At 54.5% G+C, this 24,444-nt stretch overlaps 2 protein-coding genes across 8 annotated transcripts in view; one reads left to right on the forward strand and one right to left on the reverse strand.

The window, feature by feature from the left end:
- LOC121270174 (mitochondrial inner membrane protein OXA1L-like) overlaps positions 1-9,880 on the forward strand; it is a 31,530-nt gene extending 21,650 nt beyond the window's left edge. For all 3 annotated transcript variants that reach the window (XM_041175479.1, XM_041175478.1, XM_041175477.1), the window contains exons 7-10: positions 3,820-3,924; positions 5,113-5,275; positions 8,963-9,043; positions 9,686-9,880. In XM_041175479.1, coding sequence (XP_041031413.1) covers positions 3,820-3,924; positions 5,113-5,275; positions 8,963-9,043; positions 9,686-9,801 — 465 coding nt within the window. In that variant the 3' untranslated portion in view covers positions 9,802-9,880. The remainder of the gene's footprint in view (positions 1-3,819; positions 3,925-5,112; positions 5,276-8,962; positions 9,044-9,685) is intronic.
- Positions 9,881-19,855: 9,975 nt separating this feature from the next.
- abhd4 (abhydrolase domain containing 4, N-acyl phospholipase B) overlaps positions 19,856-24,444 on the reverse strand; it is a 52,491-nt gene continuing 47,902 nt past the window's right edge. For all 5 annotated transcript variants that reach the window (XM_041175411.1, XM_041175414.1, XM_041175415.1 and 2 more), the window contains exon 7: positions 19,856-20,100. In XM_041175411.1, coding sequence (XP_041031345.1) covers positions 19,879-20,100 — 222 coding nt within the window. In that variant the 3' untranslated portion in view covers positions 19,856-19,878. The remainder of the gene's footprint in view (positions 20,101-24,444) is intronic.

Below are 24,444 nucleotides of genomic sequence, written 5' to 3' on the forward strand. Positions count from 1 at the left end.
TCTGTCTATCTCCCCCTCTCTCTCTGTCTATCTCCCCCCTCTCTCTCTGTCTATCTCCCCCCCTCTCTCTCTGTCTATCTCCCCCTCTCTCTCTGTCTATCTCCCCCTCTCTCTCTGTCTATCTCCCCCTCTCTCTCTGTCTATCTCCCCCTCTCTCTCTGTCTATCTCCCCCTCTCTCTCTGTCTATCTCCCCCTCTCTCTCTGTCTATCTCCACCTCTCTGTCTATCTCCCCTCTCTCTCTGTCTATCTCCCCCTCTCTCTCTGTCTATCTCCCCCTCTCTGTCTATCTCCCCTCTCTCTCTGTCTATCTTCCCCCCTCTCTCTCTGTCTATCTTCCCCCCTCTCTCTCTGTCTATCTTCCCCCCTCTCTCTGTCTATCTCCCCCTCTCTCTCTGTCTATCTTCCCCCCTCTCTCTCTGTCTATCTTCCCCCCTCTCTCTCTGTCTATCTTCCCCCCTCTCTCTGTCTATCTTCCCCCCCCTCTCTCTGTCTATCTTCCCCCCCCTCTCTCTGTCTATCTTCCCCCCTCTCTCTCTGTCTATCTTCCCCCCTCTCTCTCTGTCTATCTTCCCCCCTCTCTCACTGTCTATCTTCCCCCCTCTCTGTCTATCTTCCCCCCTCTCTGTCTATCTTCCCCCTCTCTCTCTGTCTATCTTCCCCCCTCTCTCTCTGTCTATCTTCCCCCCTCTCTCTCTGTCTATCTTCCCCCCTCTCTCTCTGTCTATCTTCCCCCCTCTCTCTCTGTCTATCTTCCCCCCTCTCTCTCTGTCTATCTTCCCCCCTTTCTCTCTGTCTATCTTCCCCCCTCTCTCTCTGTCTATCTTCCCCCCTCTCTCTCTGTCTATCTTCCCCCCTCTCTCTGTCTATCTCCCCCCCTCTGTCTATCTCCCCCCCTCTGTCTATCTCCCCCCCTCTCTCTATCTCCCCCCCTCTCTCTATCTCCCCCCCTCTCTCTATCTCCCCCCCCTCTCTCTATCTCCCCCCCTCTCTCTATCTCCCCCCCTCTCTCTATCTCCCCCACCTCTCTCTATCTCCCCCTCTCTCTCTGTCTATCTCCCCCTCTCTCTCTGTCTATCTCCCCCTCTCTCTCTGTCTATCTCCCCCTCTCTCTCTGTCTATCTCCCCCTCTCTCTCTGTCTATCTCCCCCTCTCTCTCTGTCTATGTCCCCCTTTCTCTCTCTCTGTCTATGTCCCCCTCTCTCTCTCTGTCTATGTCCCCCTCTCTCTCTCTGTCTATGTCCCCCTCTCTCTCTCTGTCTATGTCCCCCCCTCTCTCTCTGTCTATGTCCCCCCCTCTCTCTCTGTCTATGTCCCCCCCTCTCTCTCTGTCTATCTCCCCCTCTCTCTCTGTCTATCTCCCCCTCTCTCTCTGTCTATCTCCCCCTCTCTCTCTGTCTATGTCCCCCTCTCTCTCTCTGTCTATGTCCCCCTCTCTCTCTCTGTCTATGTCCCCCTCTCTCTCTCTGTCTATGTCCCCCTCTCTCTCTCTGTCTATGTCCCCCTCTCTCTCTCTCTATCTCCCCCTCTCTCTGTGTCTATCTCCCCCTCTCTCTCTGTCTATCTCCCCCTCTCTATCTCCCCCTCTCTCTCTCTATCTCCCTCGCTCTCTCTCACTCTCTCTCTCTCTCTTTCTGAATGAGTTGTGGATGATGATGTAGTGATGTTGTCTCTCTCTCTGTCTATTTCTGAACGAGTTGTGGATGATGATGTAGTCACGTTGTCTCTCTCTCTCTTTCTGAACGAGTTGTGGATGATGATGTAGTGATGTTATCTCTCTCTCTCTCTCTGAATGAGTTGTGGATGATGATGTAGTCACATCTCTCTCTCTGTTTCTGAACGAGTTGTGGATGATGATGTAGTGATGTTGTCTCTCCCTCTCTCTCTCTTTCTGAACGGGTTGTGGATGATGTAGTGATGTTGTGTCTCTCTCTCTCTTTCTGAACGAGTTGTGGATGATGATGTAGTCACGTTGTCTCTCTCTGTTTCTGAACGAGTTGTGGATGATGATGTAGTGATGTTGTCTCTCCCTCTCTCTCTTTCTTTCTGAACGGGTTGTGGATGCTGATGTAGTGATGTTGTCTCTCTCTCTCTCTCTCTCTGTTTCTGAACGAGTTGTGGATGATGATGTAGTGATGTTGTCTCTCTCTCTCTCTCTTTCTGAACGAGTTGTGGATGATGATGTAGTGATGTTGTCTCTCTCTCTTTCTGAACGAGTTGTGGATGATGATGTTGTGATGTTGTCTCTCTCTCTATTTCTGAACGAGTTGTGGATGATGATGTAGTGACATTGTTTCACTCTCTCTCTCTCTATTTTTGAACGAGTTGTGGATGATGATGTAGTGATGTCTCTCTCTCTCTCTATTACTCAACGGGTTGTGGATGATGATGTAGTGATGTCTCTCTCTGTTTCTGAACGAGTTGTGGATGATGATGTAGTGATGTTGTCTCTCTGTTTCTGAACGAGTTGTGGATGATGATGTAGTGATGTTGTCTCTCTCTCTCAAAGAGTTGTGGATGATGATGTAGTGATGTTGTCTCTCTATTTATGAACGAGTTGTGGATGATGATGTAGTGACATTGTTTCTCTCTCTCTCTCTCTCTATTTTTGAACGAGTTCTGGATGATGATGTAGTGATGTCTCTCTTTCTGAACGAGTTGTGGATGATGATGTCGTGATGTCTCTCTCTGAATGAGTTGTGGATGATGATGTAGTGATGTTGTCTCTCTCTCTCTCTTTCTGAACGAGTTGTGGATGATGATGTAGTGATGTCTCTCTCTCCCTGTTTCTGAACGAGTTGTGGATGATGATGTAGTGATTTTGTCTCTCTCTCTCTCTCTCTATTTTTGAACGAGTTGTGGATGATGATGTAGTGATGTCTCTCTCTCTATTTCTCAACGGGTTGTGGATGATGATGTAGTGATGTCTCTCTCTCTCTCTCTTTCTGAACGAGTTGTGGATGATGATGTCGTGATGTCTCTCTCTCTCTCTCTTTTTGAATGAGTTGTAGATGATGATGTAGTGAAGTTGTCTCTCTCTCTGTTTCTGAACGAGTTGTGGATGATGATGTATTGATGTCTGTCACTCTGTTTCTGAACGAGTTGTGGATGGTGATGTAGTGATGTTGTCTCTCTCTCTCTCTCTCAAAGAGTTGTGGATTTTGATGTAGTGATGTTGTCTCTCTATTTCTGAACGAGTTGTGGATGATGATATAGTGATGTCTCTTTCTGAACGAGTTGTGGATGATGATGTAGTGATGTCTCTCTCTCTCTCTCTTTCTGAATGAGTTGTGGATGATGATGTAGTGATGTTGTCTCTCTGTTTCTGAATGAGTTGTGGATGATGATGTTGTGATATTGTGTCTCATCTCCCTCTATTTCTGAATCAGTTGTGGATGATGATGTAGTGATGTTGTCTCTCTCCCTATTTCTGAACGAGTTGTGGATGAAGATGTAGTGATGTTAATCTCTCTCCATATTTCTGAACGAATTGTGGATGATGATTTAGTGATGTCTCTCTCTCTCCCTCTTTCTGAACGAGTTGTGGATGATGATGTAGTGATGTCTCTCTGAATGAGTTGTGGATGTTGATGTAATAATGTTGTCTCGGTTTTTCTGAACGAGTTGTGGATGATGATGTAGTGATGTTGTCTCTCTCTCTCTCCGTTTCTGAACGAATTGTGGATGATGATGTAGTGATGTTGTCCCTCTCTCTCCCTATTTCTGAACGAGTTGTGGATGATGATGTAGTGATGTTGTCTCTCTCTCTCCCTATTTCTGAACGCATTGTGGATGATGACGTCTCTCTCTCTGTCTCTAGCTTGGTGCTGAGTCGGGTGTGGATAATCCTAATCTTCGCACCATGAAGGTTGTGTTCCGGATAATGCCGTTGGTCATTCTCCCCTTCACCATGTCCTTCCCCACGGTGAGTGCCACACTCTTTGATTCCTCCTGTCTATTCTGGTGGATGGACCTCTTTTTCAGGGACATGGCATGTATTGTCCCCCTCCTCGATATGACTTGTGTTTCCATTTCCTGTTTTTAGTTTCTGCGCTCAATATGCTCCTGCACTGCCCTTAGCTCGTCTGCTCTGCCAGATTGTCAAATCCTCCCTGGTCCCATCCTTCTAGGATTTTGACCCTATGTCAGTGAAACAACTGCATTATGTATACCCCAGTCAGGATGTTGTTTTTATTTGTTTTTGATGTGCGTGATTCCCTGGCAAGCCCAGCTTTTATTGCCCATCCCTAATTACTCTTGTTCAGAGGGCATTTCAGAGTCAACTACATTGTCCACCTTGTGGAGTCACATGTAAGTCAGACCGGCTAAGGGTGGCAGATTTCCTCCCCTGGAGGACATTAGTGAACCAGATGGGTTTTTACAGCCATCGGCTGTCACCAGATTTTTGATTCCGGATGTATTTTATTGAACTCCGATTTCACCACCTGCCTTAGCGAGATTGTAACCCAGGTTCCCCAGAGCCTTACCCCGGGTCTCTGCAATATTAGTCCAGCAGCAATACTACTGCGCCACCGCCTCCCCATGGCTTGGAGGGTAACTTCCAGGTGGTGTGTGTTCCCCATGTGTCTGCTGCCCTTGTCCTTCTAGACGGTAGTGGTCGTGGGTTTGGAAGGTGCTGTCGAAGGAGCCTTGGTGAGTCACTGTAGATGGTGTACACACACTGCTGCTGCTGTGCGTCAGTGGTGGAGGGAGTGAATGTTTGTGGATGTGGTGCCGATCGAGCGGGGGCTGCTTTGTCCTGGACGGTGTCGAGCTTCTCAAGTGTTGTGGGAGCTGCAACTCATCCAGGCAAAGTGGGGAGTGTCCCATCGGACTCCTGACTTGTGCCTTGTAGATGGTGGACAGGCTTTGTTGGGGGGAGTCTGGAGGTGAGTTACTCGCCGCAGGATTCCCAGCCTCTGACCTGCTCTTGTAGCCACAGTATTTATATGGCTGGGTCCAGTTCAGTTTCTGGTCAATGGTGACCCCCAGGATGTTGATAGTGGGGGGGGATTTTAAGGAGGCAATAAATTCATCCACTGAATCGTTTTTCTCTCTCTCTCTCTCTCTCTCTCTTTCTCTCTCCCTCCTCCCCCTCCCTCCTGTGAGAAAGGCTGTCTTCACCTACTGGCTGACCTCCAACATCTACTCGCTGGTCCAAGTGGGATTCCTGCGCATTCCGGCCGTCCGGAGGAAGCTGAAGATTCCGGAGCGCATCAAACACGACCCCTCGGTGCTGCCTCGCAGCGAGGGCTTCCTCAAGAGTATGAAGTCGGGTAGGTGGTGAGTGGACAGGTGGGGGGTGGGGCGAGGGGCGAACGGTTCCTCAACTCGCCTCCTCGAGGTGGATGGGTGGGGTGAAGAGAGTGGGGGGGGGCACGCGGCGTAAAGAGAGGGTGAGGTAGGGGAGCATGGAACCGAGACCCCTGCCTTTGTTCGATACCGCGCCCCCCCCCCACGCCCCCCCCCCCAGGCCACGATAGGAAGTGCAGCGCGTGACACGCTCGCCTCGCCGTCGTGTGACCCAATGTTTATGCCTCGACCGGCGTCACTTTTTAAGAAGAAATAAAGAATGTAAAACGAAATAAATAAGGATCGACGTTTAAACCAGGTCGTTGTCCTCATCGCTGCTCACCGGATCCTGCCAGGTCCGATTTTTCCCTGTCTCGTTCCCCGGATGACGAGAAGCGCTTCCGCTTAAAATACCGCGGACGCTGGAAACCCGAGATAAAAATAAAGAACCAGACAATGCTGGAAAAAAACTGGGCCGGATGAGGCCCTGTCTAGATTTAACGTTGAGCTCGACGGCTTCAGACCGTGAATCCCACCCTCCGTTTTGATATATAATCTATTTTCTTTTCCCTACCTCCTCCCATTCTCTCCCAGCCCCGGGGGGAGGGGAAGGCGTAGGCCGAGGGGTGTATGGTCACTGGACTTGCAACCCAAAGGCCCAGGCTCTGGGGGACCCAGGTTCGAATCCCTCCACTCCCCCCCCCCCACCCCGCCACTCCCCAGTTGGCAGCTGGTTCCAATTTCAGTTCAGTCCGTAACCTGGAATTGAAGAGCTCGTCCCCACCACGGTGGTCGTCGTTAACAAACCCAACCCGGTTCCCTGATCCCCTTCTTCCGGAGAGGGAAATCTGCAATTCTCACCTGGTCCGGCCTAGGTATGACTCCAGACTCTCTCTCTCTCCCCCCACTCCCTGCCAATGTGGTTGACTCTTAACTGTCCCTCTGAAATGGCCCAGTGAGAGGGCACTCGGTTCAAGCCAAACCCCCCCCCCACCACAGGACCAGCCTGTAACTTGTTCTGATGTTCTGCTTTCAGGGAGCGCTGACCCCTGTTGTGCCGTTAACACATTCCGCTATTCGCACCTTCTTTAGTCTTTAACACCATCATGAACACTCCCGTTGTCTTGTGTCCATGACACCTTTGTCACCCTCTCCTGAGCTCCTTCACAACCCGGACCAATTTTGCCCTCCCCCCCCCCACCACCCAACTCGAGAATTTTTTTTTAAACACTCGTTGATGGGATGTGGGTATCTCTGGCCAGGTCAACTTTTATCACCCATCTCTAGCTGCCCCCTTGTTCAGGGGGCATGTTAAGGGTCAACCCTGTGGGTCCGGAGTCACACGTGGACCAGTCCGGGTGAGGCTGGCAGATTTCCTTCCCTAAAGGACATCGGAGAGCCGGGTGGGTGTTTACGACAATCCACAACGGGCATTATTTAGACTTTTAATTCCAGATACTTGTTGAGTTCAAATTCTGCCGTGACGGGATTCGGACCTGGGTCCCCAAATTGTCCAGAATCTTTGGAAGTCCCCACCCCGGAGAGCTGTGGACGCTCTTGTCACTGACCCGCGTTCCAAGACGGACGTGGATAAGTTCCGGGATGGGGACAGGAAGGCAGGCTTGCGGTAGAGGTGAAGATAATCACCGCCTCCGGCGTGCCGGCTCAGCTCTCGGCCGACTGAGGGTGAGAGCGCTGGGGGAGCAAGATGTCAAACCCGAGACCCATGCGGTGGTTTTGCTGGGCAGCAGTGAACCCCACCTGCACCCCGCCCCCCCCCCCCCAATCCCCCCGCGCTCCTGTATCCTTCAGACCCATGGCCAAACCTACAGCAGGCACCTCAAAGCACTTGAGCCAGAGGCTGTTTGCCGTCGCGAGTGGGCGTGAGAGATCCCACGGCCATGATTTCGAAGAGGAGCAGGGTAGGAACCCACCTCCCCAACCCCCCCCCCCCCCCCCCCCCCCCCCCCACCCCCCACAAACTCTGCCCCGTCCGCCGTCTATTTCCATCCCTCATTAAGGTGTTGATTTGACAAAGATGTCACGGACACAAGACAACGGGAGCGGTCACGATGATGTTAAAGACTAGAGAAGGTGCGAATAGCGGAATGTGTTAACAGCAGATCAGCGCTCCCTGAAAGCAGATCGGAACAAGTTACAGGCTGGCCCTGTTGGGGGAGGTGGGGGGGGTGGTGGGGTGGGGCGCAGTTGCGGGGGGAATAATTTTATTTTTATTGTTTCACGGGACGAGGGTGTGGCTGTCGAGGCTGGTGCCAGACGGCACCTGTCCAACGGCAGGGCCCTCTCCCAATCCCACACACTCAGCGCCGAGGCGGGAATCACAACGGGAATCCCTCGGGATCAGCCCCACTGGGAGGGAATCCCTCGGGATCGGCCCCACTGGGAGGGAATCACTCGGGATCAGCCCCGCTGGGAGGGAATCACTCGGGATCGGCTCTGCTGGGCGGGAATCACTCGGGATCGGCCCCGCTGCGCGGGAATCACTCGGGATCGGCCCCGCTGGGAGGGAATCCCTCGGGATCAGCCCCGCTGGGAGGGAATCCCTCGGGATCAGCCCCGCTGGGCGGGAATCTCTCGGGATCGGCCCCGCTGGGCGGGAATCTCTCGGGATCGGCCCCGCTGGGAGGGAATCCCTCGGGATCGGCCCCGCTGGGCGGGAATCTCTCGGGATCGGCTCCGCTGGGCGGGAATCTCTCGGGATCGGCTCCGCTGGGCGGGAATCTCTCGGGATCAGCCCCGCTGGGCGGGAATCTCTCGGGATCGGCCCCGCTGGGCGGGAATCACTCGGGATCGGCCCCGCTGGGCGGGAATCACTCGGGATCGGCCCCGCTGGGAGGGATGCGCCGAGGCGGGATTGAAGCTGGGCTCCGGAAGCGACAGTTCGGAACTGGGCCGCGGCGGGAGACTCCCGGGGTTTTGGGGAGGGCGGGGGGGGCAGGAGCACGTGAAGGATTTCGGGATGTCCCCGGAGCGTCCCTGAGTAGGGGGGAGACGGGTCAGACATCCCTGCCGACGAGACCCCCCCCCTCCAACCCTGACCCGCCCACTGAGCCGTTCGGGTTTCCCTCCCCTCCCCCACCCCCACCCCCACCAGGCGGAGGGCCTGGTGAGACTGAATGGACCGTCTGGAGCCGGTCACCCTCCGGCCCCCCCAGGGTTCGCCTCGAAAGGGGACGGGAGGGCGGGCTCGGAGGGGCCCAGTGTCCTGTCGCCTGCTGCCAGGCGGGGAACCTGGCAGCCAATTCGCTCGCAGAAAGCTCCCCCGAGAAGCAGCAAGGGCCACGGTGACCCGGCGATCTGCCCTAGAACGGTGACGGCTGAGGGGAGGGGGTGGGGGGGGGGGTGGTGGGTGTTGAACAGCGGAGCAGAGTGGGTGTGGGTTCCTGCCCTTCCCCCTCCTCCCCCGTCGACATCGTGGCTGGGGTGGAGGGAGTTGTTTGCCCCTCGCCACCCCCCCCGGCGAGGGCAAGCGACCTCTCGCTCCAGTATCTGGAAGCCAAAGGAGGGAGGGCCTTTCGGACGTGTCCAGTGGTGGCTGCTGCTGCTGCGAGCGTGGGTTGTTGTGAGAGTGACCGCGCTTCCGGCTCGTCTGTGAGCGGCGAGCGGTGAGCTGAATTGTAACCCCCCCCTCGCCCCTGTCTCACCACCAGGCTGGAAGAACGCCCAGGCAGCACAGCAGCTCGAGGAAAGGGAGCGGAGAATCAAACATCACCTGGACCTCGCAGCCAAAGGTTAGTCACAGACCCCCCAACCTCCACGGACTGGGGGCAGTCTGCAGTCAAACAGAAGCAAAATACAGCTACCGCCACACTGAACACAACCAGACGCTCGCAGCGCAGGTACAGCACGGGGTTAGATACAGAGTAAAGCTCCCTCTACACCGTCCCCATCAAACACTCCCAGGACAGGTACAGCACGGGGTTAGATACAGAGTAAATCTCCCTCTACATGGTCCCCATCAAACACTCCCAGGACAGGTACAGCACGGGGTTAGATACAGAGTAAAACTCCCTCTACACTGTCCCCATCAAACACTCCCAGGACAGGTACAGCACAGGGTTAGATACAGAGTAAATCTCCCTCTACACTGTCCCCATCAAACACTCCCAGGACAGGTACAGCACGGGGTTAGATACAGAGTAAATCTCCCTCTACACTGTCCCCATCAAACACTCCCAGGACAGGTACAGCACAGGGTTAGATACAGAGTAAATCTCCCTCTACACTGTCCCCATCAAACACTCCCAGGACAGGTACAGCACGGGATTAGATACAGAGTGAAGCTCCTTCGGCCGAGTTAGTTTGAAGCTGGTGTCTTATCCAGGAACCGAGGTGAGGTGAATGCTCTGACTGGATGTGTCTTCTCGCTCTAGGACCCCTGAGGCAGACGTTTGCACAGAACCCGCTCAAGCAGACAGAGCCCTCCCCTCGGACTCTGGGGGGGAGCAGCCAAAGCAAGAAACGCCCGTGGCAGGACACAATCGGCTAGAGGCCGCCGTGTGGAACAGAAACCCTTTCATTAACCTTGTTTGGAGATTGACTTTCAATTAAAAACTGATTATGTTTCAGAGCAGAGTGGAGCATGTGAGTGGGGCCGGGGGCAGAGGAGACAACACTGCACATGTTGATGGTGAAGTGGTGAGAAGGGGACTGCCCCCGGGAGAGGAGGGTGGGGTGCTCGTCAACGAGGGGGCCAGCAAACCCCCCCCCCCCACTCCCAACACACACACACGCGGAGCAGAGAGACCCCATTTTCTCAGGGTCAGTGCTGAGGGAGTGCCGCACTGTCGGAGGGTCAGTGCTGAGGGAGAGCAGCACTGTCGGAGGGTCAGCGCTGAGGGAGCGCCGAACTGTCGGAGGGTCGGTGCCGAGGGAGAGCCGCACTGTCGGAGGGTCGGTGCTGAGGGAGAGCCGCACTGTCCGAGGGTCAGTGCCGAGGGAGAGCCGCACTGTCGGAGGGTCAGTGCTGAGGGAGAGCCGCACTGTCGGGGGGTCAGTGCTGAGGGAGAGCCGCACTGTCGGAGGGTCGGTGCTGAGGGAGAGCCGCACTGTCGGAGGGTCGGTGCTGAGGGAGAGCCGCACTGTCGGAGGGTCGGTGCTGAGGGAGAGCCGCACTGTCGGAGGGTCGGTGCTGAGGGAGAGCCGCACTGTCGGAGGGTCAGTGCTGAGGGAGAGCCGCACTGTCGGAGGGTCAGTGCTGAGGGAGAGCCGCACTGTCGGAGGGTCAATTTTGAGGGAGAGCCGCACTGTCGGAGGGTCAGTGCTGAGGGAGAGCCGCACTGTCGGAGGGTCAGTGCCGAGGGAGAGCCGCGCTGTCGGAGGGTCAGTGCCGAGGGAGAGCCGCGCTGTCGGAGGGTCAGTGCCGAGGGAGAGCCGCGCTGTCGGAGGGTCAGTGCCGAGGGAGAGCCGCGCTGTTGGAGGGTCAGTGCCGAGGGAGAGCCGCGCTGTCGGAGGTTCAGTGCCGAGGGAGAGCCGCGCTGTCGGACGGTCAGTGCTGAGGGAGAGCTGGAGGGTCAGTGTTGAGGGAGTGCAGCACTGTCAGAGGGTCAGTGCTGAAGGAGAGCCGGAGGGTAAGGACTGAGGGAGAGCAGCACTGTCGGTGGGTCAGTGCCAAGGGAGAGTGGCACTGTCGGAGGGTCAGTGCCGAGGGAGAGCCACGCTGTCGGAGGGTCAGTGCCGAGGGAGAGCCGCGCTGTCAGAGGGTCAGTGCCGAGGGAGAGCCGCACTGTCGGACAGTCAGTGCTGAGGGAGAGCCGCACTGTCAGAGGGTCCGTGCCGAGGGAGAACCGCGCTGTCGGAGGGTCCGTGCCGAGGGAGAGCTGCACTGTCAGAGGGTCAGTGCTGAGGGAGAGCCGGAGGGTCAGTGCTGAGGGAGAGCTGCACTGTCGGAGGGTCCGTGCTGAGGGAGAGCCACACTGTTGGAGGGTCAGGGCTGAGGAAGAGCTGGAGGGTCAGTGTTGAGGGATTGCAGCACTGTCAGAGGGTCAGTGCTGAAGGAGAGCCGGAGGGTCAGGACTGAGGGAGAGCTGCACTGTCGGAGGGTCAGCGCTGAGGGAGAGCCGCACTGTTGGAGGGTCAGTGCTGAGGGAGAGCCGCACTGTCGGAGGGTCAGTGCTGAGGGAGAGCCGCACTGTCAGAGGGTCAGTGCTGAGGGAGAGCCGCATTGTCGGAGGGTTAGTGCTGAGGGAGAGCCGCATTGTCGGAGGGTCAGCGCTGAGGGAGAGCCGCACTGTCGGAGGGTCAATGCTGAGGGAGAGCTGGAAGGTCAGTACTGAGGGTGAGCCGTGCTGTTGGAGGGTCAGTGATGAGGGAGAGCCGCACTATTGGAGGGTCAGTACTGAGGGAGAGCCGCACTGTCGAACGGTCAGTGCTGAGGGAGAGCCGCACTGTCGGAGGGTCAGTGCTGAGGGAGTGCAGCACTGTCGGAGGGTCAGCGCTGAGGCAGAGCCGCACTGTCGGAGGGTCAGCGCTGAGGGAGAGCCACACTGTCGGAGGTTCAGCACTTACTTATTTCTGGAGCGGACGCTGGTTGTCTCCGACGCTGACCGGGTGACTGATTGTAGCTGCCTCGATGCTGACAGTCGATGACCCACCGCTGGGGTGCATCTCTGTCGCTTACAGACACCCGGGTCACTCTTTACAGGGAGCCAACCTCCTCCGGCACTCACTCACTCTCACCCTCACTGCCGACGTAGACCCTCCTCCAGCAACTCGGATGTAGTTAACGCTGCAGAGGGAACGTCTCCCGGTCCCAGGCTGCATCGGAGACTCCACCCTTGATTGCCGGGTCTGGGAGGGGGGGGTTTGACCCCTCACCCACTGTCCCCCCGGGTCCAGACGTCAGCCTCTGACCCACCAGCGCCCCCTCCTGTTCACCTTTCCTACTGAGCACGGCAGAGTCGTTGATGTCCTCCTGTCGAGCACTCTCCTCTTTCCCCCCCCCCACCCCTCCGTGGGCCAGGGGCCGGGTTTAAGAGCGTCCGCCAAAGGCAGCACCTCCGGCAGTGCGGCACTCCCTCCTGGCGTTGCCCCTGTGTAACAGGCTTCTCCTCCCTGGGGTGTAGCCGGGGAGTAGGGGTGGGGCCAGGGGGGTGGGGGGTGCACAGCCTCACCTCTTGTTACTTATCTCTCTAAGTTCTGGATGGAGGGAGGGAGATGGAGGGGGAGGGTCTGAGACAGCAACAGACAGGTAGACAGAGATACGGAGAGAGGGAGTGTGACAGAGAGAGAGATGGAGAGGGAGGGTCTGAGACAGCAACAGACAGGTAGACGGAGATACGGAGAGAGGGAGTGTGGAAGGGGGAGAGAGATGGAGAGGGAGGGTCTCAGACACAGCAACAGACAGGTAGACGGAGATACGGAGAGAGGGAGTGTGGCAGAGAGAGATGGAGAGGGAGGGTCTGAGACAGCAACAGACAGGTAGACGGAGAGAGGGAGTGTGGAAGGGGGAGAGAGATGGAGAGGGAGGGTCTCAGACACAGCAACAGACAGGTAGACGGAGATACGGAGAGAGGGAGTGTGGCAGAGAGAGAGATGGAGAGGAAGGGTCTGAGACAGCAACAGACAGGTAGACGGAGATACGGAGAGAGGGAGTGTGGCAGAGAGAGAGATGGAGAGGGAGGGTCTCAGACACAGCAACGGACAGGTAGACGGAGATACGGAGACAGGGAGTGTGGCAGAGGGAGAGAGATGGAGAGGGAGCGTCTGAGACACAGCAACAGACAGGTAGACAGAGATACGGAGAGAGGGAGTGTGGCAGAGGGAGAGAGATGGAGAGGGAGCGTCTGAGACACAGCAACAGACAGGTAGACGGAGATACGGAGAGAGGGAGTGTGGAAGGGGGAAGAGAGATGGAGAGGGAGGGTCTGAGACAGCAACAGACAGGTAGACGGAGAGAGGGAGTGTGGCAGAGGGTGAGAGATGGAGAGGGAGGGTCTCAGACACAGCAACAGACAGGTAGACGGAGATACGGAGAGAGTGTGGAAGGGGGAGAGAGATGGAGAGGGAGGGTCTCAGACACAGCAACAGACAGGTAGACGGAGATACGGAGAGAGAGAGTGTGGCAGAGAGAGAGATGGAGAGGGAGGGTCTGAGACAGCAACAGACAGGTAGACGGAGATACGGAGACAGGGAGTGTGGAAGGGGGAGAGAGATGGAGAGGGAGGGTCTCAGACACAGCAACGGACAGGTAGACGGAGATACGGAGAGAGGGAGTGTGGAAGGGGGAGAGGGAGGTTGGTGAAAATACAACATTGAAAAAGTGAGCGAGGTGGAGTCAGAAATGACAGGAACAGATTTTTTATCCATTCCCGGGATATGGGCCTCGCTGGCCGGGCCCAGCATTTACTGCCCGTCCCTAATTGCCCCCTTTGAGCAGGTGGGAGGGGAGCTGCCTCCTTGAGCTGCTGCAGTCCGTGTGGGACAGGTTTCCTGGTGCCCAGCTCGATGCTGGGGGGTCCGTCCGGTCTCATTCCTGTTTCTTGTGACTCGGTCACTCGAGGGTCAACCACGTTAACATGGGTCTGGAGTCACGCGTGGGCCCGGACCCGGGTAAGGAGGGGTCTGGAGTCACGCGTAGGCCCGGACCCGGGTAAGGAGGGGTCTGGAGTCGCGCGTAGGCCCGGACCCGGGTCAGTTTGGCAGGTTTCCTTCCCCAAAGGGACACAGAACCGTAGAACACTACAGCACAGAAAACAGGCCATTCGGCCCTTCTGGGCTGTGCAGAAATATTATTCCGCTGGTCCCATTGACCTGCCCCCAGTCCATAACCCTCCAGACCTCTCCCGTCCATGTATCTGTCCAATTTATTCTTAAAACTGAAGAGTGAGCCGCATTTACCACGTCAGATGGTAGCTCGTTCCACACTCTCACCACTCTCCGAGTGAAGAAGTTCCCCCTAATGTTCCCCCCTAAACCTTTCCCCTTTCACCCTAAAGCCACGTCCTCTCGTGTTTCTCTCTCCTAATCTCAGTGGAAAGAGCCTACTGGCATTTACTCTGTCTACACCCCTCGTAATTTTGTAAACTTCTGTCAAATCTCCCCTCATCCTTCTACGCTCCAAGGAAAAAAGTCCTAACCTGTTTAATCTTCCCCTGTAACTCAACTCAACTCAACTGAAGGCCCGGCAACATCCTGGTAAATCTTCTCTGCGCTCTCTCCATCTTACTGATATCCTTCCTGCAGTTAGGCGACCGGAACTGCGCACGGTACTCCAAAGTGGGCCCCACCAATGTCTTACACAACCTCAGCATAACGTCGGTGAAGCAGACGGGTTTTAACAACAATCGACAACAGTTCTCACGATCATCGTCAGACCTTTAGCACCAGAGTTTTATTCAATCCAAACTGCACCATCGGCCGTGACAGGATTGGAACCCGGGTTCCCCCCACCCCCCCCAGGAGCATCACCCTGGTTGGGGGGGGGGGGTGGTGTCTCTGGTTTACTAGCCCAGCGACGATACCACTGCGCCATCGCCTCTCCTTATAAGGAACAGGGGGGGAGGCCATTCGGCCCCTCCAGACCGCGCTGACGTTCAATAAGATCGCGGCTGACCTGATTGTCACCTCAAGTCTACGTTCTTGCCCCGGCAAACCCCCCCACTCCTCCTCCAAAATAGACCCCCTCGTCGGTCAGAAATCTGTCTAACTCGGCCTTGAACGTACTCGATGACCCGGCTCCCGCTGCTCTCCGGGGGTGGGGGGAATACCACGGACACACGACCCCCTGAGAGAAGAAATCCCTCCACATCTCCGTCTTCAGTGGAAGAGCCCCTCGTTCTTGAACTGTGCCTCCCCTCCTTCTAGATTCCTACCCCCACTACGAGGGGTAACATCTGCCCAGCATCTGCCCCCTGTTCAGTCCCCTCAGGGCTGTAAGTAACATGAATCCTCCTGCTGGATTGGCCATTCCTTGAAGGAAGGGGGAGTCGAACCCCCCCCCCGCCCCCTGTTGGGCATCTGGAGTTTGGAAAGGTCGGGAGGAGCTGGGATTGGGACCTGTAACATTCTGAGGTGGGGGGGGTCGCTTTGCTGGGAAGCAAGCATTTCAGGAACCGATCTGACATGGGCAGTGAGAAGCCGGAAGTCGTTTCAGAGGACAGCTGGGGGAGGTAGGGGTGCTGGGGGGCTGCTGCAATGGGAGATCTTTTGCCTCTCGGGTGAATGAATGAGAAATAAGGGTCCAAAGCCCTGGAACCCTGACTGTGATTGAAGTGATGCAATGCCACCCCCTGCTGGCGCACGGGGCTCTACTGCAAGCAGAGGAGCCCGTGGGCGCGATCGGAGACTTTACCCAGGAGCAGCCACCCACCAGCAGAGGGTGGCATTGTATCACTTTATTCACAAGGTGGAGAAACACCCACACACACACACACACACCCACACACACACAGACACACACACAGACACACACACAGACACACACACAGACACACACACCCAGACACACACACACAGACACACACACACAGACACACACACACAGACACACAGACACAGACACACAAACACAGACCACAAGGTGACATGAGCCAGCAATGTTCGAATGGAATTATTATTAAATGTCTCCAAAATTCAGTGAAGGGAAGGATTCTGAGAGATGCCTTCGAGGCTGGTTTTGAGGTACCTGGCGCTCTCTGCAAGCGGAGAGATGTTTTCACCCGGGTTCGATGAATTCCGCACGTCAGTCAGTCACTGCTCGGTGACCTCGGTCTTTGTGAACCTCAGTGAGGAATGAAATCCAGCCCCCCCCCCAATCAGGGGTGATCGTGGAGGGGGAGAGGGAGAGGGAGGGTCTGAGACAGAGTGACAGAGAGAGAGAGAGAGAGTGTGGCAGAGGGAGAGAGATGGAGAGGGAGGGTCTGAGACAGCAACAGACAGGTAGACGGAGATACGGAGAGAGGGAGTGTGGAAGGGGGAGAGAGATGGAGAGGGAGGGTCTCAGACACAGCAACAGACAGGTAGACGGAGATACGGAGAGAGGGAGTGTGGCAGAGGGAGAGAGATGGAGAGGGAGGGTCTAAGACAGCAACAGACAGGTAGACGAAGAGAGAGAGTGTGTGGCAGAGGGGGAGAGAGAGAGATGGGGTGGGAGAGTCTAAGACAGCAACAGACAGGTAGATGAAGAGGGAGAGAGAGAATGTGGCAGAGGGAGAGAGATGGAGAGGGAGGGTCTGAGACAGCAACAGACAGGTAGACGGAGATACGGAGAGAGGGAGTGTGACAGAGGGAGAGAGATGGAGAGGGAGGGTCTCAGACACAGCAACAGACAGGTAGACGGAGATACGGAGAGAGGGAGTGTGACAGAGGGAGAGAGATGGAGAGGGAGGGTCTCAGACACAGTAACAGACAGGTAGACGGAGATACGGAGAGAGGGAGTGTGACAGAGGGAGAGAGATGGAGAGGGAGGGTCTCAGACACAGTAACAGACAGGTAGACAGAGATACGGAGAGAGGGAGTGTGACAGAGGGAGAGAGATGGAGAGGGAGGGTCTCAGACACAGCAACAGACAATAGGAAAAAGTAAACACAGAAAAAGAGGCAGAGGAAGGAAGAGAAAAGGCTGACGGAGAGATGGAGACAGGAAACCTACGAACTGGGAGCAGGACTTGTCTCCTGGAGCCTGCCCCGCCAGTCAACAAGATTGTGGCTGATCCGATTGTGCGTTCCACTTTCCCATCTCTGCTTCCCCCCTCCCTCCCTCCCTCTCTCCCTCCACGTAACCCTCGACTCCCCGGTCCATCAACAATCTGTCTAACTCGGCCTCGAACGTATTCGACCACCCGGTCTCTGCTGCTCTCCGGGGGGAGAGAGAATTCCACAGACCAACGACCCCCTCCCCCTGAGAGAAATCCCTCCTCATCTCCGTCTTGAAACCGTGGCCCCCTCCCCTCTCGTTCCAGATTCCCCACCACCAGGGGGAGCAGCATCCACCCTGTTCAGCATCCTGCCCGCTCATTCCTTTAGCAGCTTATGTTTTTTATATGTTTATGGGATGTGGGCTTTGCTGGTCAGGCCCAGCATTTAATGCCCGTCCCTAACTGCCCCCTTGAGAAGGTGGTGGTGAGCCCATACCTTGAGGCACTGCAGTCCCTGTGGTGTAGGTACACCCACCCTGCTGTTAGGGAGGGAGTTCCAGGAACCCCCAATAAGGTCACTCCTCGTACCCCAAACAGTACAGGCCCAAACTTCCCTCCTAAGCCAAACCCAGGGACCAGGCTGGTGAAGCCCCCTCTGAGGGATGGGAGGGCGAGAGTCCGACGGAGAGCTGCACAGAAAGAGAGGGAGAGACAGAAGGAGAGGGAGAGAAAGAGAGAGGGAGAGAAAGAGAGAGGGAGAGAAAGAGAGAGGGAGAGCCAGAAGGAGAGAGAGGGAGAGAAAGAGAGAGTGAGAGACAGAAGGAGAGAGAGAGGGAGAGAAAGAGAGAGAGACAGAAGGAGAGAGGAGAGAGAGAAAGAGCGAGCGCCAGAAGGAGAGAGAGACAGAAGGAGAGAGAAAGGGAGAGAAAGAGAGAGAGAGTGAGAGCCAGAAGGAGAGAGAGAGAGCGAGAGCCAGAAGGATTGAGAGAGAGAGAGAGAGAAAGAGAGAGTGAGAGACAGAAGGAGAGAGAGAGGGAGAGGAAGAGAGAGAGAGCAAGAGACAGAAGGAGAGAGAAAGAGAGAGGGAGAGAGAGTGAGACAGAAGGAGAGAGAGAGAGAAAGAGGGAGAGAGCGAGAGCCAGGAGAGAGAGAGAGGGAGAGAAAGAGAGAGAGACGTAAGGAGAGAGGAGAGAGAGAAAGAGCGAGCGCCAGAAGGAGAGAGACAGAAGGAGAGAAAAAGAGAGTGAGAGACAGAAGGAGAGAAAGGGAGAGAAAGAGAGAGAGAGTGAGAGCCAGAAGGAGAGAGCGAGCGAGAGCCAGAAGGATTGAGAGAGAGAGAAAGAGACAGAAGGAGAGAGAAAGAGAGAGGGAGAGAAAGAGAGAGAGAGCGAGAGACAGGAGAGAGAGGGAGAGCAAGAGACAGAAGGAGAGAGAGAGGGAGAGAAAGAGAGAGGGAGAGAAAGAGAGAGAAAGTGAAAGACAGAAGGAGAGGGAGAGAAAGAGAGAGAAAGCGAGAGAGAGGGAGAGAAAGAGAGAGCAAGAGAGAATGGGAGAGAGGGAGAGAAAGAGAGAGCGAGAGACAGAAGGAGAGAGAGGTAGAGAAAGAGAGAGAGCGAGAGCGGGAGAGGAGCAAAGGACATCCACCCAGCACTTCAAGATCGCCCGTGAATTTACGAGTGCCACCCTGGACAGTGGGGTGAGGGCAGCGAGACCCTCCCTTTACACGGAGCAGGGCTGGCGCTGGGCAAGGGGAGGGCGTGAAGGGACTGCGGTGTAGCTCCGGTCCCTGCAGGAGGAGAACTTAAACCCACATCGAACTGGAATCAGCAGCCGACTGAACCTCTTCTCACCAAGAGCCCTTCGCCCGTCACCGTTCCCCGTCATGGAGGGAGGGGGTGTCACGTTAGATCAGGACAGTGTTTACATACAATCACCCAACTGCCCAGACACCAAACTGCGTCTGCAGGACAAGTCTCAGCCATCCCAGACAGGGAAGCTACAAACACGCGTCAGGGACTGAAAAGCCTTTTTAACAAACCGTCTCCGCTCTGAACACGTACAGACAGGTCGCCACCACGCACAGCAAGATCCCACGAGCGAGGGGGTGACCGCCTGTTTTTGAGCGCTGGGTAGAAGTTAAGGGATATATCTAAAGCCCCAAGGGGGCAGGGAGTTATTCTGCAGCCGCCTCCCCTTAGCAGTGGCCTTGGAATCCTTGATATTGAGTAAAAAAGGGAACGCGAGAAACTGGACCACTGAAACCCCATCCGACAGTGCGGCTCTCCCTCAGCGCTGACCCTCCGACAGTGCGGCTCTCCATCAGCACTGACCCTCCGACAGTGCGGCTCTCCCTCAGCACTGACCCTCCGATGGTGCGGCTCTCCCTCAGCACTGACCCTCCGACAGCGCGGGCGTCTCACAATGTGTGAGTGGGTTATGCAGGGAGAATGTCAGCCTTGGATTAAGGCTTCTCCGCCTTGTCTGGCTGGGGAGTGAAGCCAGAACACTGGAACCATCTGAATGAGAGGCAACAGGGGCTGCCTTCTGAGCGCGGTGTGTTGAGAACTTCCAAATACCCCCAGGGAAACAGGGACAGGAACTTGTATCTGAAAAAGCTGACCCCGAGAACATGGCACGGTTGTTCCTGCCAAACAAAGCGAGACCGAGGGAGAATGTTTCACATGGTACATGTTTCCGAATGACTCCAGTTCCTCTACACTTGAATAGGTCGCCGGCTCTTAGCCACTGCTTCGCTGGCTCCCAATGGAAAGCGGCGAGTCTGCACCATAAAGTCCTTCAGAACAAACACCTCTGTCCGAGTTGGAGTGGACAGGACCAAGAGGGAACAGCACAGAGGCCGGAGGGAGGGATTGGCACGGCGGACCTGAGGATCCATGTGGAGATGCCGCACTTGCCCTGAGTGAACAGTGGCGCTAGGGGTGGATGGAGGGGGGGCGGCCAGCCACAGTGGCGTAGACACAAGACTTTATTTTATTCCAAGGCAGAGTCTGACAGCGGAGGTGTGTGCGCTGGAGTGTGGGGAAGAGCTGCGGGCATGGGGCAGGAGGAGGAGGAGGAGGAGGGCCGAAGGGTGGCGGTGGGGGTACACCGGGGTGAGGAGCCATTGGGTACCGAGTCACAGATCTCCACGATGGCTGCGTTGAACTCTTCTGGCTTGTCGGCATAGACGTGGTGAGAGGCTCCCTCAATCGCCTGAAAGGAGAGAGAGCAGACAGGGTCAGAGGTCGCATCAAAGGTCAAGGGTAATTCAGTATCTAACCCCGTGCTGTACCTGTCCTGCGGGAGGGTGGGGGGGGGGGGGGGGGGGGTTGTGGGAGATGGGGCAGGATCGAGAGAGCATAACTCTGTATTTAACCATGTGCTGTACCTGTCCTGGGAGTGTTTGATGGGGACAGTGTAGAGAGAGCTTTACTCTGTACCTAACCCCGTGCTGTACCTGTCCTGGAAGTGTTTGATGGGGACAGTGTTGAGGGAGCTTTACTCTGTATCTAACCCCGTGCTGTACCTGTCCTGGAAGTGTTTGATGGGGACAGTGTAGAGGGAGATTTATTCTGTATCTAACTCCGTGCTGTACCTATCCTGGGAGTGTTTGTTGGGGAAAGTGCAGAGGGAACTTTACTCTTTATCTAACCCCGTGCAGTATCTGTCCTGGGAGTGTTTGATGGGGACAGAGTAGAGGGAAATTAATTCTGTATCTAATCCCGTGCTGTACCTGTTTTGGGAGAGTTTGATGGGGACAGCGTAGAGGGAGATTAATTCTGCATCTAACCCCGTGCTGTACCTGTCCTGGGAGTGTTTGATGGGGACAGTGTGGAGGGAGCTTTACTCTGTATCTAACCCCATGCTGTACCTGTCCTGGGAGTGTTTGATGGGGACAGAGTAGAGGGAGATTAATTCTGTATCTACCCCCTTGCTGTACCTGTCCTCGGAGTGTTTGATAGGGACAGTGTAGAGGTAGATTTATATTATCTGTTGCCTTGGTGTCCCGAATGTGTCACTGTGAAATTACAGATTTTATGGAGTCCTGGTCTAAAGGGCCATTTCTACTTTCAAACCTTCCCATTTAATTTGAAAACCATTTTGAAAACGGTTTTGAAATTGCTGAACGTGCTTGCTCTGTCTTAGACTGTTAGACATGATAATTAACATGTGAGGAACGTTTGAGGACTCTGGGTCTGTACTCGATGGAGTTTGGAAGGATGAGGAGGGGGGGATCTGATTGAAACTTACAGAATACTGAAAGGCCTGGATGGAGTGGGACGTGGGGAAGATGTTTCCATCAGTAGGAGAGACTAGGACCCAAGGACACAGCCTCAGAGTAAAGGGAAGACCTTTTAGAACAGAGATGAGGAGAAACTTCTTTAGCCAGAGAGTGGTGAATCTATGGAATTCATTGCCACAGAAGCTGTGGAGGTCGGGTCACTGAGTGTATTTAAGACTGAGATAGATAGGTTCTTGATTGGTAAGGGGATCAAAGGTTACGGGGAGAAGGCGGGAGAATGGGGTTGAGAAACTTATCAGCCGTGATTGAATGGCGGAGCAGACTTGATGGGCCGAATGGCCTAATTTCTGCTCCTATGTCTTATGGTCTCATGATAGCATCTGTGTACCTGACTCCGGAGAGTCTTTGACACCCGCAGATGAGTCCAGCAGGTTTGACCACTGTCTCTCCTGAAAGGTGTGAAAGCCCCGATTTGACTTTGAGGGGAACAGCAGACAGGAAGGGAACGCCAAAGGACCACAACCTGATTCATTTCCTGCTTGGGACCCGACAGCGACTCCCTGAACATGAACTAATTCTGCAGCCATTTTAAGCCCCGAACTGAACCTGTCGCCAACTAGGCTGCTGTTTGTGCCGGGAGATTCCAGACCATCGGGAAGCGCTGGGACCACCGATCGAGGGAATTAGGAGCTGGAGTAGGGGCCACTCGGCCCATCGATCCTGCTCCCCCATTCAATAAGATCGTGGCTGATCTGAATGTAACCTCAACCCCACATTCCCGCCCACCCCCAATAACCTCTCACCCCCCGCTTGTTAATCAAGAATCTCTCCACCGCGGCCTTAAAAATATTCAAAGTCTCAGCTTCCACTGCCTTTTGAGGAAGAGAGTTCCAAAGACTCAGCACCCTCCTGAGAGAATAAATTCTCCTCATCTCTGTCCTAAATCCACATCCACCCTGTCAACTCCCCTCAGGATCTAATATGTTCCAATCAAGTCACCTCTTACTCTTCTAAACTCCAGCGGATACAAGCCTAACCTGTCCAACCTTTCCCCATAAGACAACCCACCCATTCCAGGTATGAGTCTGGTAAACCTTCTCTGAACTGCCTCCCACACATTGACATCCTTCCTTCAATAAGGGGACCAATACTGTACCCAGTATTCCAGATGTGGTCTCACCTGTGCCCTGTACAACCTTCCGACCTTTATATTCAGTTCCTCTGGCTAAAACGATAACTTTTACTTGAGTTACTAGCAGCAGTAATTCTGTAATAAACTAACCTTAGCATCTTTAAGAAAAGCGTTTGCTGGCTGATTTTTTAAATTGAACCATACATAAACACACACGAACACACACACACACAAACACACACACGAACAGACACACACACACACACACACACATATAGAGACACACACACACATATAGAGACACACACACACATAGAGACACACACACACATAGAGACACACACACACACACACACACGAACAGACACACACACACACGAACAGACACACACACACACACGAACAGACACACACACACGAACAGACACACACACACGAACAGACACACACACACACGAACAGACACACACACACGAACAGACACACACACACACGAACAGACACACACACACACGAACAGACACACAATTGTTTTTTATATTTTTTAATGGGATGTGGACATCGCTGGCTAGGCCAGCATTTATTGCCCGTCCCTAATTGCCCTAAATGCCAGACGGCATTTTTTAAGAGTCAGCCACATTGCTGTGGGTCTGGAGTCACAGTGAGAGGACAGCAGATTTTCATCCCTGAAATGAACCAGATGTGTGTTACCAATGGTCATCATGAGACTTTTAATTCCAGATTTTTATCAAATTCAAATTCCACCATCTGCTGTGACAGGATTTGAACCCGGGTCCCCAGAGAATTACCCTGGGTCTCTGGATTACTAGCCCAGTGACAATACACCATCGCCTCCCCAATATATACACACAGCCTCTCTCTCTCTCACACACACACACACACACACACACACACACACACACACACACACACACAAACAGTGAGTATGCCTGTGTGTGTGTATGATTATGCATGTGTCAGTTCATGTGTTTAACACACCTCAAACACACGAATAGCCAAACAGACACACACATATACACAGACACACACATACACATTCATGAGACCATAAGACATAGGAGCAGAAATTAGGCCATTCAGCCCATCGAGTCTGCTCCGCCATTCAATCATGGTTGATAAGTTTCTCAACCCCATTCTCCCGCCTTCTCCCCGTAACCTTTGATCCCCTTAACAATCAAGAACCTATCTATCTTGGTCTTAAATACACTCAATGACCTGGCCTCCACAGCCTTCTGTGGCAATGAATTCCATAGATTCACCACTCTCTGGCTAAAGAAGTTTCTCCTCATCTCTGTTCTAAAAGGTCTTCCCTTTACTCTGAGGCTGTGCCCTCGGGTCCGAGTCTCTCCTACTAATGCAAACATCTTCCCCACGTCCACTCTGTCCAGGCCTTTCAGCATTCTGTAAGTTTCAATCAGATCCCCCCTCGTCCTTCTAAACTCCATCGAGTATAGACCCAGAGTCCTCAAACGTTCCTCATATGTTAAGCCTTTCATTCCTGGGATCATTCTCGCGAACCTCCTCTGGACCCTCTCCAGGGCCAGAACATCCTTCCTGAGATATGGGGCCCAAAATTGCTCACAATATTCTAAATATGGTCTGACCAGAGCCTTATAAAGCCTCAGCAGCACCTCCTTGCTTTTATATTCTAGTCCTCTCGAAATAAATGCCAGCATTGCATTTGCCTTCCTAACTACCGACTCAACCTGCAAGTTAACCTTAAGAGAATCCTGGACTAGAACTCCCAAGTCCCTTTGCACTCCAGGTTTCTGAATTCCCTCCCCATTTAGAAAATAGTCTATGCCTCTATTCTTCCTACCAAAGCACATGACCTCACACTTCCCCACATTGCATTCCATCTGCCACTTTTTTGCCCATTCTCCTAACCTGTCCAAATCCTTCCGCAGCCTCCTCAATACTACCTGTCCCTCCACCTATCTTTGTGTCATCTGCAAACTTAGCCAGAATGCCCTCAGTTCCTTCATCTAGATCATTAATGTATAAAGTGAAAAGTTGTGGTCCCAACACTGACCCCTGCGGAACTCCACTAGTCACTGGCCGCCATCCTGAGAAGGACACCCTTATCCCTACTCTTTGCATCCTGCCAGACAGTCAATCTTCTAGTACCTTGCCTCTAACACCATGGGCTCTTATCTTACTG

Source organism: Carcharodon carcharias, chromosome 27 (genome assembly GCF_017639515.1).
Source record: "Carcharodon carcharias isolate sCarCar2 chromosome 27, sCarCar2.pri, whole genome shotgun sequence".
In the NCBI taxonomy this organism is placed as follows: domain Eukaryota; kingdom Metazoa; phylum Chordata; class Chondrichthyes; order Lamniformes; family Lamnidae; genus Carcharodon; species Carcharodon carcharias.